Source organism: Etheostoma cragini, chromosome 21, assembly GCF_013103735.1.
Source record: "Etheostoma cragini isolate CJK2018 chromosome 21, CSU_Ecrag_1.0, whole genome shotgun sequence".
NCBI classification, from domain to species: Eukaryota; Metazoa; Chordata; class Actinopteri; order Perciformes; family Percidae; genus Etheostoma; species Etheostoma cragini.
Genome location: NC_048427.1, coordinates 13,618,982 through 13,634,489, shown reverse-complemented (window position 1 = coordinate 13,634,489; position 15,508 = coordinate 13,618,982). Strand labels below are relative to the sequence as shown.

At 40.5% G+C, this 15,508-nt stretch overlaps 1 protein-coding gene across 4 annotated transcripts in view; it reads left to right on the top strand.

Annotated features, from left to right (window-relative positions):
- tom1l2 (target of myb1 like 2 membrane trafficking protein) overlaps positions 1-11,592 on the top strand; it is a 15,426-nt gene extending 3,834 nt beyond the window's left edge. Inside the window, exons 5-16 of one of the 4 annotated variants that reach the window (XM_034859893.1) lie at positions 323-457; positions 593-739; positions 1,563-1,679; positions 1,803-1,936; positions 2,764-2,815; positions 4,297-4,305; positions 5,673-5,841; positions 6,295-6,421; positions 6,687-6,762; positions 9,132-9,191; positions 11,112-11,148; positions 11,267-11,592. In XM_034859893.1, coding sequence (XP_034715784.1) covers positions 323-457; positions 593-739; positions 1,563-1,679; positions 1,803-1,936; positions 2,764-2,815; positions 4,297-4,305; positions 5,673-5,841; positions 6,295-6,421; positions 6,687-6,762; positions 9,132-9,191; positions 11,112-11,148; positions 11,267-11,415 — 1,212 coding nt within the window. In that variant the 3' untranslated portion in view covers positions 11,416-11,592. Of the gene's footprint in view, positions 1-322; positions 458-592; positions 740-1,562; positions 1,680-1,802; positions 1,937-2,763; positions 2,816-4,296; positions 4,306-5,657; positions 5,842-6,294; positions 6,422-6,686; positions 6,763-9,131; positions 9,192-11,111; positions 11,149-11,266 lie in introns of all 4 variants that reach the window. The other 3 variants (XM_034859894.1, XM_034859892.1, XM_034859895.1) reach the window with 3 other exon arrangements.
- The last annotated feature ends 3,916 nt before the right edge of the window (positions 11,593-15,508 follow it).

The window sequence follows — 15,508 nt, the reverse complement described above, 5'->3', positions numbered from 1 at the left end:
ATTTTGTGTAAAGCACTTTGAATTGCCCTGTTGCTGAAATGTGCTATACAAATAAAGCTGCCTTGCCTTGCCTTGTTGTAATGGCCCAGTTTAGCTTTAACCTGCCTATTGGTGAGAGTGAGAAGCCAAATGCTTTGTGGTTTGCTGACAACGTAGACAAGGCAGACAAACAGAAATGATCAGAGCACCGGCCTCTTTTACTGTTCTGACATCACTTGCTTTGTTTGCTGTGTCAGCCCTCCTTTCACCAATATTTTGTTTTGTCTGTTAAGTCTCTCCCTCCCATTCCTATTTAATGGCCTTCTTGCTCTGTCTTTACCAGGCATGGGCTGATGCGTTCAGGAGCAGTCCAGACCTTACAGGTGTGGTCCAAGTCTACGAGGAGCTAAAGAGGAAAGGCATTGAGTTCCCGACGTCAGACCTGGAGACCCTGTCACCAATAAACACACCTCAGCGGGTACAAGCATTATATGAAGCAGCTGAAATGTGTACACAAGTTTCTGTTCAAAGACCAAGCAAAGTGTGATTATGTTGCCAGATATTTTTTCCCTACATACTGTTGTGTACATTCTCTACTTTCTGTTGCTTTTAGTTGGCATCTGCTCCAGAGGGCGAAACCGCCCTACATAAATTGAGCACCATTCCTCAGCCCGCACCACATGTTGTCCCACCAGCATACATCGCCCCTCCTGTCCCCAACACCCTCGCCTCTGGATCCATTAATCCTTCACCCGAACAGGTATAATGTTACTCCCATAAACACACCAAAAATGATCAGTTTGGTTCAGATATATATTGGACAAACCCTGTACCACCTTCAAGTTCCCTCACAAGATCACAGGCGTATTTACCTCTGCACCTGTCCAAACAGACCAAAGGAAATGATTAACACTTCAGAGTTTGATTAGATTAGATTAGATTCAACTTTATTGTCATCACACATGTACAGGTACAATGCAAAGAAATACAGTTTAAGAGAGTTTAGAGAGCCTCCGAGCCGCAGCTAGTGAAAGCGCCACCACATGCCACATTGAATCCCCTAAGCCAACGTTTCCTAATCTTTACTGTTTGTGTCAGCGTTAAGGTTGCTTTGGAGGGTAGCCATTAGTAGAGTTGCAGAAACTAGATGTTCCAGCTGTTTACACATTACTGTTTATGTATTACTTTTTGCTGACAGCTTTAGCTGTTTATCCATTGTAATGGCTTACTATTCAAACAATTGATACATCACCTTTTGCTGAATATTCTTAATTAATAACTGTTTATTCACGCATGCAACGGCATATTACGCATGGTGTTGTATGTATGTGTTTTGTTACAACTGATTCAGGTTGATGGGAAATTATGTGTTATATTACCAAAGGTTTGTAATCCCTTTTGGCTTTTATTGTCTTTTTAATCAAATCACAAATTTTTATTTTTTAGATGACTAGAATTTTGAATTGAGCTTTCCATGTACCCCGGGTTGGGATTCACTGTCCTGAACAATACTGTCGGTTGCAAGTATATTTTTTAATGATTATTTGGTGTAAACTAGATTAATTTACCTCTGTGACACCCAGATTAGCCGGCTGCGCAGTGAGCTGGACATAGTTCGTGGAAACACTAAGGTGATGTCAGAGATGCTGACTGAGATGGTCCCGGGACAAGAGGATGCTTCAGACTTTGAGTTACTACAGGTACGTGTGCGTGCATGCCTGTGCGTGTCCTAAACATATTTAACTTCTCCGACAAGTCCAATTACAATTATGTGTGGCTCAACAGTATTGCTACCTTTCTTTTGTGTGTGCATGTGTGTTTAGGAGCTGAACAGGACTTGTAGAGCCATGCAGCGGAGGATAATGGAGCTCATCTCCTGTGTTTCCAACGAGGCAGTGACCGAGGAGCTGCTGCATGTCAACGATGACCTCAATAACATTTTCCTACGCTACGAAAGGTTAGAACACACAGAAAGATGCAGACGCATGCTGTCTATTAGTGTTAAATATTTTTTGTGAGTGTAATAAATGTATAAAGTACAAAAAAACATTTCATTGCAAATAGAGCTTTCTCTTCCACAGACAGCACTTTTTCGCAACTGCTTGAAACGCCTCATCCACATTTCTGTTTGAAATTCCTCAATTTGTGATGTTGTTGACAGAGAAAGCACCCAGGTTTTTACAAGCGATGCCTATAGGTGCTGCCTGAGCAAGCACAACCTGCCCATTGGCTTGTTCGATTTTGGTTGACTAATGACAACATAGTGGGCCAGCTGACCAATCAGAGCAGACTGGGCTTCTCAGGAAGGTGGGACCAAAGCTCAGACCCAGCGTTTTCAGACAAAGAAGCTGCAGCGATGGGCAGTATGAGAAACGGAGGTAACACTTTACTTGACGGCATCTACATAAGAGAGACTGTCATGAACACATGACACTGCCATGGCACAGTTATGACACATGAACAAAAACTATAACTCTAACTTGTCATGACAAAACCGAATGACACTTCCTAAAAGAAGCCTTATGTCATAAATGTTTGACTTCTTTATAATGTTTATGACACGTTCATGACAGTGTCATGTCACTCTTATGTAGATACCTTCAAGTATGGTGTAACCGAAACATAATGTGTTTTTGGAACATCATAGCATGTAAAGTTATTCTAGTAGACCCCAAGAGTACAGATATGTGACTGAAAATGAGTGGACCAGGTGGCTCTTTAAATTCACTTTGAAATTTCTTTTTAATTTGTCATTTGTTTGATGTTGTCCTTTCGTTGTCTCAGGTATGAGAGGTTTAGGTCCGGGAGATCCTCAGCTCAGAGTGTCAACAATGGGGTAAGTCACCAGTTAGTAACTCAGGTGGTTAAAGACCCAATGTTTGAATCACACTTCATATTCCTGGATTACATGTCGGAATCTTCTGACCTAGTTCTGCCATGTCATGGTGTTTATTTTCTGCTCATGTTGTCTCACTCAATAATCTGGTCGGCACCTTTCAGTGTCCGTAATGTGGACTCGCATGTTACCTTGCCAGTCAGGCTTTACTGTACTAAACCTTTCCCGACTTGACATGACTTACCAGATGTACATGCCTAATTAAATGGAAACCACACAAAGACTTTCACTATAAAATGCAAACCAAATATCATTTATTTCCATTTTTAGTATTCATTTTTGACATCTTGTCTTCCATTGTTTTTTTACAATGCAGTCAGGGCAGCAGTCAGGGTGCATTTAGGTCCTGTCCAGTAGAGGGAAACATTGACTGTGACAATACAGTAGTCAAAGCAAAATCATGGCATTTTAGGTTATACTGGAATCGAGCCAATTGAATTTAAAGATCCGTTTGTGTCGTCCACTCCAGAATGAAATAGAATCAACAGTCCAGTCACAGCTTTAGAGCAGTGTACGCCAAAAGACTTGACTGCATTGGTAAAAAAAAAAAAAAAAAACTACACTGAACTAAATTATAAATTCAACACTTTTGTTTTTGCCCTCATTTTTCATGAGCTGAACTCGAGATCTAAGACTTTTTAGACAGCATGATTATGGCACAGGTGTGCCTTAGGCTGGCCACAATAAAAGGCCACTCTAAAATGTGCAGTTTTACTGGACTGTAGAAATAAGCCCTTTGTGTACATATAAAAAGTCTTACATCTTTGAGTTCAGCTCATGCAAAAACAAAAGTGTTGCGTTCATTATTTTGTCATGTAGATCATGTAGAAATCTGTTTTATTTTATTTTTATGTTTTATTTTACTTTCTTTGTGCCTGATTTTCTTTATCTTTTGTCGAACACATGAGCCTCACTGTTTACTGATCAACTTCCCTTCTGCATTCTTCTTCGAACTGTACTGACATACATTCCTGCCTGTCAATTACTCAAACCTATCAGTGAAAAAACAAAGCGCTCAACATGTCTAAATCTAGAAAAAGGGCTCATTTTATAAGGCAACACATTTTGTCGCACCCTCTACAGGTTCATGTACTCGACAACACACTCCTGCAGCTGCTTACAGTAGAGGTCTTTGTTGCTTCATGCCTTTTGCCGTTTTCCTGTTTCCATCTTCATCTTTTTTTGTGTTATACACCAAAATCTACATGGACCACAAACATTACCCGGAATGTGATGAAAAGCGTGAGGCAAGAAAACTCTGCTGGAACATATTTACCTCTCCATAGTGTTTCCAGTTAATCAGGCATGCCTTATCTTCCGTAGTTATCATACCATTACATTGTGTCCCTGCCCGGCCATGTTAATGGTATTCACTGTCTCTTCCTTTCTGTTCTTTTCTGTTCCCCTGTTTCTGTGGCTAGCTGAGACAGGCAAGTATGAAAATATTGTCGACCTCCCTAAATGACCAGCGTCGCCCCACAGCAACTGTTGAAACATGGCTAAATAATATGGGTTCTCCCTCCACCAGTATCTGTCACCCCATACGGCATGTTTTGACTATGCAGCCCCCCCCATGAATACAGCCAATGAAATGCTGAACCTGAGGGTAGACTGACAGTGACACTTTAGCTTTAAGATGGCCCCAATGTGAATGTGTCGTGTTGTGTTTGCGCTGTCTCAAACAGACAGGGTTTAGGTTTTGCAAAATGGTCTTGGTATTAAGGTTGCATTATATTGACTCAATATTGTTATCGCAATATCCCGTTACGCAATATTTGATCAAAAGTGTTGAGATGAGTATGCACCATTTTGTTTACATTGTGGAGCGCTGCGTCCCGTCCGTTGGCTGTGGGGCTTATTTGTGTTCGATTTAGAGCCCGCTTGAAATGCTATAATGATCATCATTTCATTGGCCAGTTACTTTGCCCCTGGCACATGTTGGTGCACGTCAGCGCACGGGTCCCCCACGTGAATAACCTTATGGAGAGATATTGATAGAGACAACAGCACGGAACGAATCAGAGAAACAAAAGAAAAGTTGCGTCCTGTTCTCTGTATTTATTTAATTTTGTACAACCAGTAAAACGTGTCCTGTTCTATAGACTTGGTCATTATTTATATATTCATGTTGTACCAGTCGAGTATGTCAGTTGAAATAAACCTTGTGTTGTATTTTTTCATGTGTTTTCCCATAAGTTTTGTAATTTGACATATGTTTGAAAAATATTGAAACTAGTATTGCAATGTCACATATTGTCAATATTGTGCAACCCTACTTGGTGTATTAACTCCTCCAGAGCCCAAAGATTCAATCTTCCCTCTTCTTTTCTACCTTCTTAAGGGGATAGTTTTGTCCTTGGATTCCAGCACTTTTATAGTTAATAACAACATTATCACTAATTGGTAGACACCACTTTTAAAACTTATACATGTCTCTATTGTAGAGTAATATTCTTCGGACCCCCTTAAGAAACAGTTTTTTTTAGAAAAGTTACTTAATTTCCTGCTACATTTTCATGCTCTCCTGAAGCTGACCATGTTTTCCAAGATTTACTTCTTCGTATCATGCACCCTGCCCTTATTTATTTATTTATATTTCCACCACAATTTTTTTTGTTTTTGTCTTTAATTTTTTCCCCCAGACACAGTCAAGGAACTACTGTATAAACCTACCTTTCCTTAGCCTTCCACTAAAGGATTTGCTTTCACTGCTCATGAGCCAGAAACCCTAAATCTCAGCTCAGCTTCTACATTAAACAAAAGCAGTAGTGTGTCTCATCAGTTCTTTTTTCACCAGGTCCTGAGTGAGGCTACAGAGGACAACCTCATAGACCTGGGCCCAGGCTCCCCGGCCGTGGTCAGCAACATGCCGAACGCAGCCCCCACCAGCTTGCCTCCAACCATCACCGCCCCAGCAGGAAGACCCTCCTCTCCGGCCACCTTGGCCTCCCGCCTGGCTGGCCTCGGTACGCACACCCTAACTCCGACACCAGCCAAGATCTGGCTCTGAGATAACCAAAATGCTTTCTGATACAACATATTGCAACCGTCAACAATTATAATTGGCTTAAAGTACTTAAATTACATTTAGATGTTGTATGGCCAAAAGCTGTGGAGAGTTGGTTGACTTTCTGAACAAATGTAAGACACCAATATGAGGAGCTTTTCCTTAATTTGCCTGCTGGCTAGTTAGCTATGTACTAATAAAACCAAACTGAGTCTCCTTATGCTAGATGGTGAGGTTGCTAGGCAACGTGCAGAGATGTCAGTAAGCCACTGCACCTGGCTTCTGGTTCCCAAGAAATAGTTCCAGCTAGAAAGAATGAATGAGAAGAATGAAGTAATACTTTAGCTTTGTAGTTTTTGCAATGGAATTCTGTTTTTGTGCTGTAGACAATCAAGTGTATTTTTCCCTCCAGACATGGGCGCTGGCAGTGTGAGCAGCACCTTGAGCTCTCTGTCCAGCTGTAAGCCGCCATCTGTTCAGGATGACTTCGATGTGTTTGCTCAGACCAGGACTGGAGCTCTGCCTGAACCAAGCAAGATGTAAAGACGCATTGATTTTACTCAACATTCTTTTTTTACGCTTAAATGACAGTTTGGTCTGTTTTCACATGCAGATTGTAAATTTATTTTGTTTTATTAGAAACCGCAAACATTTTGACAATGAAAGAATAGATTATTAAAATGGTTGTACATCAATTTTCTTTCAACCATTGAATGGACTGATTAAATTCAGCTCTAGTCATATTTTCCACTATGAAAAGAAAAAAAAATGTTTTAAAAGTCCATCTTCACCTCTTGGTTTCAGCACTACAGCAGCAGACAGCAACGCCTCTGACAACCTTCCTCCCACTCTGGATGTCCAACAGCCGACTGCAGGAGCGGTGAGTCTCAGAGACAACCTTAATGTCCAGTGTGGGCTAGGATTTTCAGTCTGTGTTTCCATAACCACTCACAGAACATTTGGAGTGTGTGTTTGTATGTGCGCCAAGCAGTTTAACAGACATTTTTGCTCATGCCTTAACGTGCGCTGCTGGATGCTACTGATTGCTAATGGCTCAGTTAATTGCTCTAAGCGATGCCACGCGTTTTTTATGCTACAATATTTGATGTCATATACGGAAAAAATCTCACTCTCCGCGAGCTGCCTGAGCAGAACACGGTCTCTGTAGACAGACCACGCTCCACAAACACCAACAATGCTTTGGGGGTTAGGTCACAACAGAACAGAGGAACGTCAAAATATATTGACATTCTGATAAATACAATATATAAAAATTCCCACTTAAGATATGAAACAAAGTCCTTTGAACAAAAGCACAACAACAAAAAAATAAACGATTACAGTGTTGCCAACAGAGACGTTGTAGAGCACCCTCTTGTGGATAAACTATGCAACGCAAACACTCATTACATGGTTGACAGTCTTTTTTTTTTTTTTTTTTATGAAATTATAACGGACAGTCAACCATGTTTTGATTGTTGGGGTTGCATAGTTTTTTTATTTATTCTTTTTATCGGCCATTATAGATGCCGATTCTGATAGTTCGGGAAATGCATAATTTCGGCCGTTGATATATCAGTCGGGCTCTAGTTTTAAGTGTGTGCAGCTTTGTCTTAACCCTGCTAACACGACTGAACTGTCGAGCAGTAAAAGGAATAAACAGCAGTCAAACGTTGTTAATCAGTCGGTGGGGTGGGGATCACCAGAGGCCTTGTCTTAAAAACATTTTAAACATTATGTCCCCAAAAGGAAACATTGGCCACTTTATTTTTATTGCCGCAAAATTGGATTGTCAAGCAGACAACCTGACCAACACATATAAAATAATAGATTGATATTTGCCATCTGTGTATCAATACAGTATTGCCAGGGAAAACATCTATATCTATCCTAATACTATGCTCTATTGATTCCCACTGCTACTAATCGGTTTGTTTTGTGTGCTTTGTTGGTTGCTGACTGTGCCAATTGGTCAAATTAAATGATGAAGTTGGTATTTACTGGCTGAAGCGACCTGCCGTGCCGTCAGATATGCTGTTGCTCACTATATTCAACTTCACCAGCTTTACACTGCACCCCCATCTTAACAGGCTTGTGTGATGTGCTCTTTTTTTGTGTGTGTGTGTGTGTAAGTGTAAAAATTGATTCTCCCTCACATCGACGGGACTTCTTGTCTTCATTCCATTTCTTTATTTTTTCCTTTACGAAATAAGTTTAAAGCTACATTGTGTAAGAATTGCTTCCATCTAACTGTGAAATTGTATCTGACAACCAACTGATTACTTTCAACCCCCTCCCATTCTGAGCACATTTAAGCTCCTACGGTGGGCGAATGCAAAATGAGCGTCTGTAACAGTTCCTTCCAGTGTAACAATAGTTTTATGTTATTTTGGTACCATTTCATTGTTTACATCAGTTCAGGTTCCCAAACAGATGCAAGCTAATGTTAGCAATGCAATGTTTACAGCGTAGCAGAGAAGCAACGGAGGTTTGTGTGTTTAATATATTTCTCTGAGCGGTATGATCAATGTCAATAAAACCGAAATTAGCTCAAATTTTCTCCATTGTTTACACGCAGCTGTTCTAGCAATAGCTGGTCTGTGTTACAACTGCACATGACGTGAGTCTGCCAGGGAAATCAGGACACATGACTATGTTTCTGTTACAAGGTAGATAACCCTTGTTCATCATTGACGCGAGTAAAAGTATCCTAGAAGTTGTTCTGGCATTATGGACAACCATGCTTTAGATAGCAAGTAGCAACTGTAAAACTTAGAATTTACACAACTAGGCAGAATGACCTTTTAGAGAAGAAAAAAAGGCAACTTTGGCGTCCCTTTTAAAATCTTTGCTCCTTTAAGATGCTCTAAACAATGTCACGTGTGTTTTAGGCTACATGATTTTGTTGTCACATGAAGCAAACATCTCCTCACTATCCACCAAGTCGGTCGTATGTGTTCTGAATGACTCTGATTGGCAGATTCTACGCTTACGAGAATACTTTGATTAACTGGTGGAAGTAATTACGCATGAATGAGCACAAATTTGTGAAAGAACAAAGTTTTTTTGTTGCTACTAATCAACTCAAACAGTTACACAATGGAGCTTTAAATTGCATTTGAGTTAACACTGAAGTTCATTTAAATCATATATTATGTTGTTGGGATTTTTTTTTCTTCTTTCTGTTGTGGCATTGATGCCACCGCTCCCCCCCCCACCCATCCCCCTGGTCTTGATGCTGCTTCGTAGGGTGTCGGAGGCCAGTCCTCTGTCATGGATGACATAGAGGAGTGGCTGTGTACTGATGTGGTGAGCCCATCATGACTTTTTTTTATTTCTGCCTGAAGTTTTCTTTCCCTTTCTCTTTCCTTTTTTCAATTCGTTATGTCCCCTTCTCTCATTTTTAAAGTCTTTGTAGAGCCAGAAATTAACACATTTCTCTTACATTACATTTCCTCACCTTTTGACCAATCACACATTAATATCTTACTTCATTTTAAGTTACTAATGGTGTGTTGTGGGGACAAACTGACTGGACTAAATTGTGTAAAACATATTTTAGCCTCATGAAATAAAGAGTAGGAAATTTAGAATATTTCCACTGCTTTACCCTGCAGTCAGAAGGCCCTTTTCCAAACTGAAGCTGTTATCATCTATGCTTTTTTCAAAGCCGCCAGACTTCAACCTCAGACTTTTACGTTGCAGGACACAGGAGTTGCTTGTCTACCACTGCCTTGATCCGTTAGTTAGTGTGTGTTATTTTGTGACCTAGGTGTTTTTAAAAAGGTTAGGAACAAGCAAAACTAACAAACTAACCGTCGAGGCAGCAGTAGACCAGCAACTTCTTGTTTGCTAGGTATAATTTGTTGGAAAGAGGTTTTTCACAAGGCAAAGCAATGAAAATATTGTAAATATAGTACTATGTACTTAAAATGATTTTTTTTTTTTAAGTGGCTAAAATATGTTGTATTTGTGCCGGTATTTCAGCCTGTTTCTCTAAACTGGGGCCATCTACTGCTGGTAATAAATTATAGGTAAACGATTGTGGATAAATTCCTTCTACAACCCCACTTCAAAAGCTCCAAACTATCCCTTTAAACAACAAGTGTGTCTAGCCTAAGCTTAACAAACATTTTAATGTGACAAAAGAGAAGAAAGGCATGTGTAATATTGTTTTTGGGGTCCAGAATGACTCCAGCTGTTTGAGTTGGGAAACAACTCGTGGTTTTGTTCTGGTATTTATGGTATTTTTCTAAAAATACCAAATACCCAAACATGTATTTCATAAATAAAAATGGGTATATCCAAATCATTTGCACAATTGTGGGTGAGTGGTAATGACAGGTAAGTGGCTCTTTGTTATATAATAAAACCAATGAGTGTGTGTATATACCAAGGATTGACCGATACTGGTGTTTCAAGGCTGATGCCGATTATTAGTAGTTATTGAAACCGATAATCGTTATTTGGAACCGAGTAAAAATTAAGATTTTGAGATGTACCAAACTCCCGCCACAAACCTTTGTTTCAGTTTTCAGATAGGGCTGGGCGATATGGAGAAAACTAATATCACAATATTTTTGACAAAATACCTCAATGTTGATACTGCAACGTTATCGTAGTGTTGACTATTGGTGTTTTCAAAAAATATTTACACAATGAGATTTTTGTTAAATTATCAGCAGTAATGTAGATATATTGACTAAGTGGGTAAGGGCAACTAATTGAACAGCTAGAGCAGTTTGGTAAGACCAGAAAACAACATCATTTTATTTTTTATTTCATTTATTCCATATTACAATATTAAGATATCCATAATCTAGGACGGTATCTAGTCTCATATCACAATATCTCTATAATGCCCAGCCCTACATTCAGATAGTGTTGTCTGATATCAAGTCAGACTCAGTGGTGAGTGAAACCGAAGCAACGGGACAGACACAGAGCTGTAGTGCCCCTTTTAATTAATTAATTAACCTTAAGGGTTATCAGGAAAATAAAATGCTGATACAGGAAAATCTGCAAACTGCCAAAAAAAGGGATAAGTGGCCAGGGCCGATAATCGGTCTATCCCTAGTAGCTACAGTACAGGGTGTGTGGTGGTTTGGGGCAGAAACCAGGATCAGAACTGGGTTTGCGGTGGTTTGCAGTGGATTAGCTTTTGTAGAGTCAACTCCCTGGTGTGACAGTGTTGTCTTTTTTTTTTTTTTTTTTTTTTTTTTTTACTAGATAGGAGATGACGGTGAAGAAGGCGTGACAAGTGAAGGTAGGGCATCATCAATCTCTTCTTTTTTTTTTCAGCTTCATTTTGAACACCTTTCCTCAAATTCACATTCCCTTTCCCCCTTCTTTTTGTTTTACTTCCGATAATCCGATGCTCCCAGAGTTTGACAAGTTCCTCGAGGAGAGAGCCAAAGCTGCAGAGATGGTCCCCAGCCTACCGTCGCCCCCAAGTGGCGAGCCCGGCGCAACGCAGGGAACCCCCAGCCGCAAGAAGCCAGACAGGCCGGAGGACGCTTTGTTCGCCGTGTAGACCTTCCGCATTCTGACCGCCGATCCCCAGCCTAAGTCCAGACCAGCCGAGCAGCATCACCTAAGAAAAGACACTAAAACACATCCACCTCCGTTCTGATTCGCCACTATTCAGTTACACTACAGAGATACGTACATGCTCTCCTTATAAGAAGGGAATTAGTCATGTTCTTTGTTAAAGCAACACTAAGGAACTTTTCCCGCTTCGGTCCCAGTACAGGTTGGAAGCGGAATCCTTCGTTACTGCTGTCGTAATTTGTCATTTAAACTGCAGGTCCGTGACCTGATCTGGCAAACTTGCATTACGTAACGTAATGGACGCTTCCAACCTGTGCAGGGGCCGAAGCGGGAGAAGTTCCTCAGTGCTTTGATTTCTCACAAGGTAACACTAAACAAATGGCTTCATTTCTTGAAAAGCCACCAGACGATGGATCTCACCCACGTGATGATCGGTGTCAGAGACTATAAGGCAGCCTGCCCCCCCCCCCGCCCCGTTCTGTGTGGGTAAAGCATCTCGTTACGCCTGTTGGGGACTCCAGTGCGTCATGTTGCAGCTAATTTAAAAAAACAAAAAAAGTTTTATAAAAGAGAGTTCTGCTATGCTTGTCAGTAAGGACAAATCACTTTCTTACCCAACGCCCTTAAAGCATGCATTAACACGACCAGAGCAGCTCATTTAAGTCTTAACATTTAAAGAAACCCCAGCAGAGGCGTTCTCTTTCTCTATTCAGGACATGCCCATCACAGGCTGCAGCAGTGAGCATACCTACGAGGAAGTCGTTTCGGTGTTTGTATCAGTCCCTTTTGCAAGTCAGTCCCGAGTTGAATTGTAAATCTGTAAATGGCAAATGTCAAGTTTATCAGTCGTGTGTATATTTAAGCTACAGATGTATGAAAGAGATGTTAATTTAATATAGATATTTTTCTCGAGAAGGGTTCATCTTCCAGCTGCTTTGACGACAGGGATGTACCTCACTGGGCTCCGGTTTCTCACAGGAAAAGAGAAAAGCATTCATCTGATTATCTACAAACACAGATTTTAAAAGGAAGAAGAAGAAGAAGGGAATGCAGTATTTGTGATTGGCATAGTTGCGCAGCACACCCACAAATGTGTCTTTTTACCCTCCTGTAGGTTTCTCTTTGACTAACGTAACCGCAGTTGTTATTGAGATTATTTTGCAGAAATTTTATTCACCTCAAGCTGCCGTTTGAAGTTATGCAGGTAGTTGATTCCGTCTGCTGAAAAAATGCTTGCTGATTATTCCGTTCTTTGAATATTCCGTCTGATTTATGTAATCATGTTTTTACTGAACACACATGATGCTTTGTGTCATGGATTTACATGGGTTGAGTTTGCAGCGAGTGGTAGTGTTCTTTTGAACAGAATCCCAGTCCGAGTTGGTCTCGCTGGTATCTGAAGAGACACACACGCTGTGATTGGCGAGTTTTTACTCACTGACTGTAAGTCTGAACTCATGTTTGTGCTGTATTATTTCTGTCCTGAGATTGACTTTTGAGGACCAACATTGTGCACAGAACAATCTTGGATAATTTGGTTGTCAATACATAATTTGGTTCTGTCTTTGATTTCCAGCTTAAAGGGGTAGTTGGGATATTTTGAAGTGGGTTGGTTTGAGGTACGTGTCCATTGTCAGTGTATTTATTACAGTAGATGTCAGTGGGCATGCTACCAGTTTGGAGAAACAGGCAGAAGGATGTGGAAGCGCAATGTTTTTTTAGCCACCTACATTTTTTTTTTTTAAATCAGTTTAAGTGTATTCTATATTTAGAACAATTTGACTTCTTTACCATGCTGTCAGACAGCCCTTTCTGACTGGGAACTGAAGCCGTTATCTGTGCTCTGTTTAAAAGTCTTCTGCTTCCCAGAATTGGTTTGTGTGTAGTCAAGCTACTCCTCCACAGCGCTGCGGAGGAGGGTCTGGCTAGTCCACATTCCGGGATGGGAGAATAACGTGCTCTGGTTTATTGGCATTTCTTTAAACCAATCACAATTGTCTTGGGCAGCGCTAAGCACCGAGATATCCCGCGGTGGCGCTGCAAGATAGCCTTGCGTACGTTCAAATGTTGTTTTAGTCGTGCAACAGAAAACTCTGATTGAAAGGAGTGAAATCCGGCGCAATTTACAATAAAAACAAAGCAATCCCAGAAGTGGAACGTCAAGAATATAGACTAGTTATTGTGTTACACACTAGTTAAGTGTGTTATTGTGTGACTTTGGTGATCCAAGCTAGCCCCTTTAAAACCACCAAGGTGGCTAAAATACATTGAGCTGCTGCCGCTGTCCACAGCAGCACGTTTCTTTGCTTAAGTGCCGGTCACCATCTACCGCGGCTAATACGCTGACTTAGCAGTACCTCAGACAACCCCACTTCAAATAATCCAAGGATGTAATGAGAATTCAATATCACACTACAAAAGCTGTTGGCACCTTTTTATATTTGTGCATTTTCCACCTCCACTTTTTTTTCATGCTGACATCTTAAAAGGCCTGACCTTTCAACATGACATTTGTTTTCAGAAATGAGCCGGCTGCAGACACAGCGCTACAAATGAGACATTTTACTCCGTTGACGATAATAGATGCAACATGTTACACAATCACGACAAGCTCCAAACAAGCGTGCACTTTGACAAGCGCATTACCTTTTCAACCTGTACTGTAAATCAGCTAACACTTAGCCAGATGTAATTAAAGACAACTGTAAGGACATATTTGGCGGGGGAGGTGAAATAATTGATTAAGCACTATTATGTTTTTGCCTCCAGATCCATATTTTAAATCTTTTTCCAAAATAAAGAAGGGAAATGTTAAAGGGAAAGAATGAGAAATTCTCATAATGGTGTACGATTTTGGTAATGGAGTTCATTTTTTTTGCTTCAATACATGGCTAATGTATCTTATGTTTTATGGTTATGTGGATATTCTTGTTTGTTGAATGTGTTCGTACAAGAAGAAATATGGACATATAATACCCACCACTGATTCACAGCTAAAAAGAGAATCGCACCAGTTCTCTTGTTTTGTCTAATGAAGGATATATATTTTAATAGTTTCACTGCTACCGACTAGCACATGACAAAACAGAATCGATAACTTAATTTAGACACTTTTGACAAAGCATCAACATTGTACATTTTAAAAGGATATCTAATTTCTCCTTCAGTTTCCTTGTTTTAGTAGTCAGCGTGTGTCTGTCAGCTGTTCTGTAACGCAGGACCGTTTTATCACAGTTGATATAGAAAAAAAAAAAAAAGAAGCCTCTGTGTGTTTCTAAGAATACGTGTTACTCTCCTGTTTGCTACCACCCAGGATCCACCTGGTTTATATCGGTGTGAGCTCTGTCAGTGATTTGTAACTGAATGTCAGCATACCGGCGAGTCATCAGACCAGTTCTGCAGAGGAACAGTACGTTTCTTTGTACATCACTGGATGATATGAAAAGAGATGCTGATAAGAGAGACTGTGTTGTGCGACTGCTACTTTCCTGAGTTGCATCATCTCCCATTTCTTTTTGTGTTGTTTGACTTATGCATGAACTCTAATAAAACATTAGCAGTGTGTCCTCATCCGTTGTTTTTTTGTCTATATTTTGCAGTCTTGTTTTTTTTTCAGTATGTAACTAATTATGTGCTGTCCTCTCCTTGGTGTACCATGCCCTGTCTGGCTCCCCCTTCAGATGGTAATAGCTAAAGCTGACCTGCAGTAAACCCTCTGTGGATGCCAATGGGCTCCACACCAGGGGCTTCCCCATTGGTTGTCTGGAATCGCCTCATCCCACAACATGGGCCCCTCACATTCAGCCTCGGTCACTGGAGCGTTTTTTCCTGGTCAAAAAGGAAGGGGTGTGTCTGTTGGACAGTAGACTGGTATACACTAGTGCACAGGATCCCTGTTTGACTCAACGTGCTGCTTTTAAATGAGCAAGTGCCTCATAATCTCTTCAAAGTCACACTGCTCAAAAGAGGTGCTGGATTTCTCTTCAAGAGGTAAATAGATGCTTTTATGTTTTCAGGTTGTTTTTTTTAGAAATGTATTCTATTTCTTTAGGATGCACACTTGTTTGTGTGTTTGT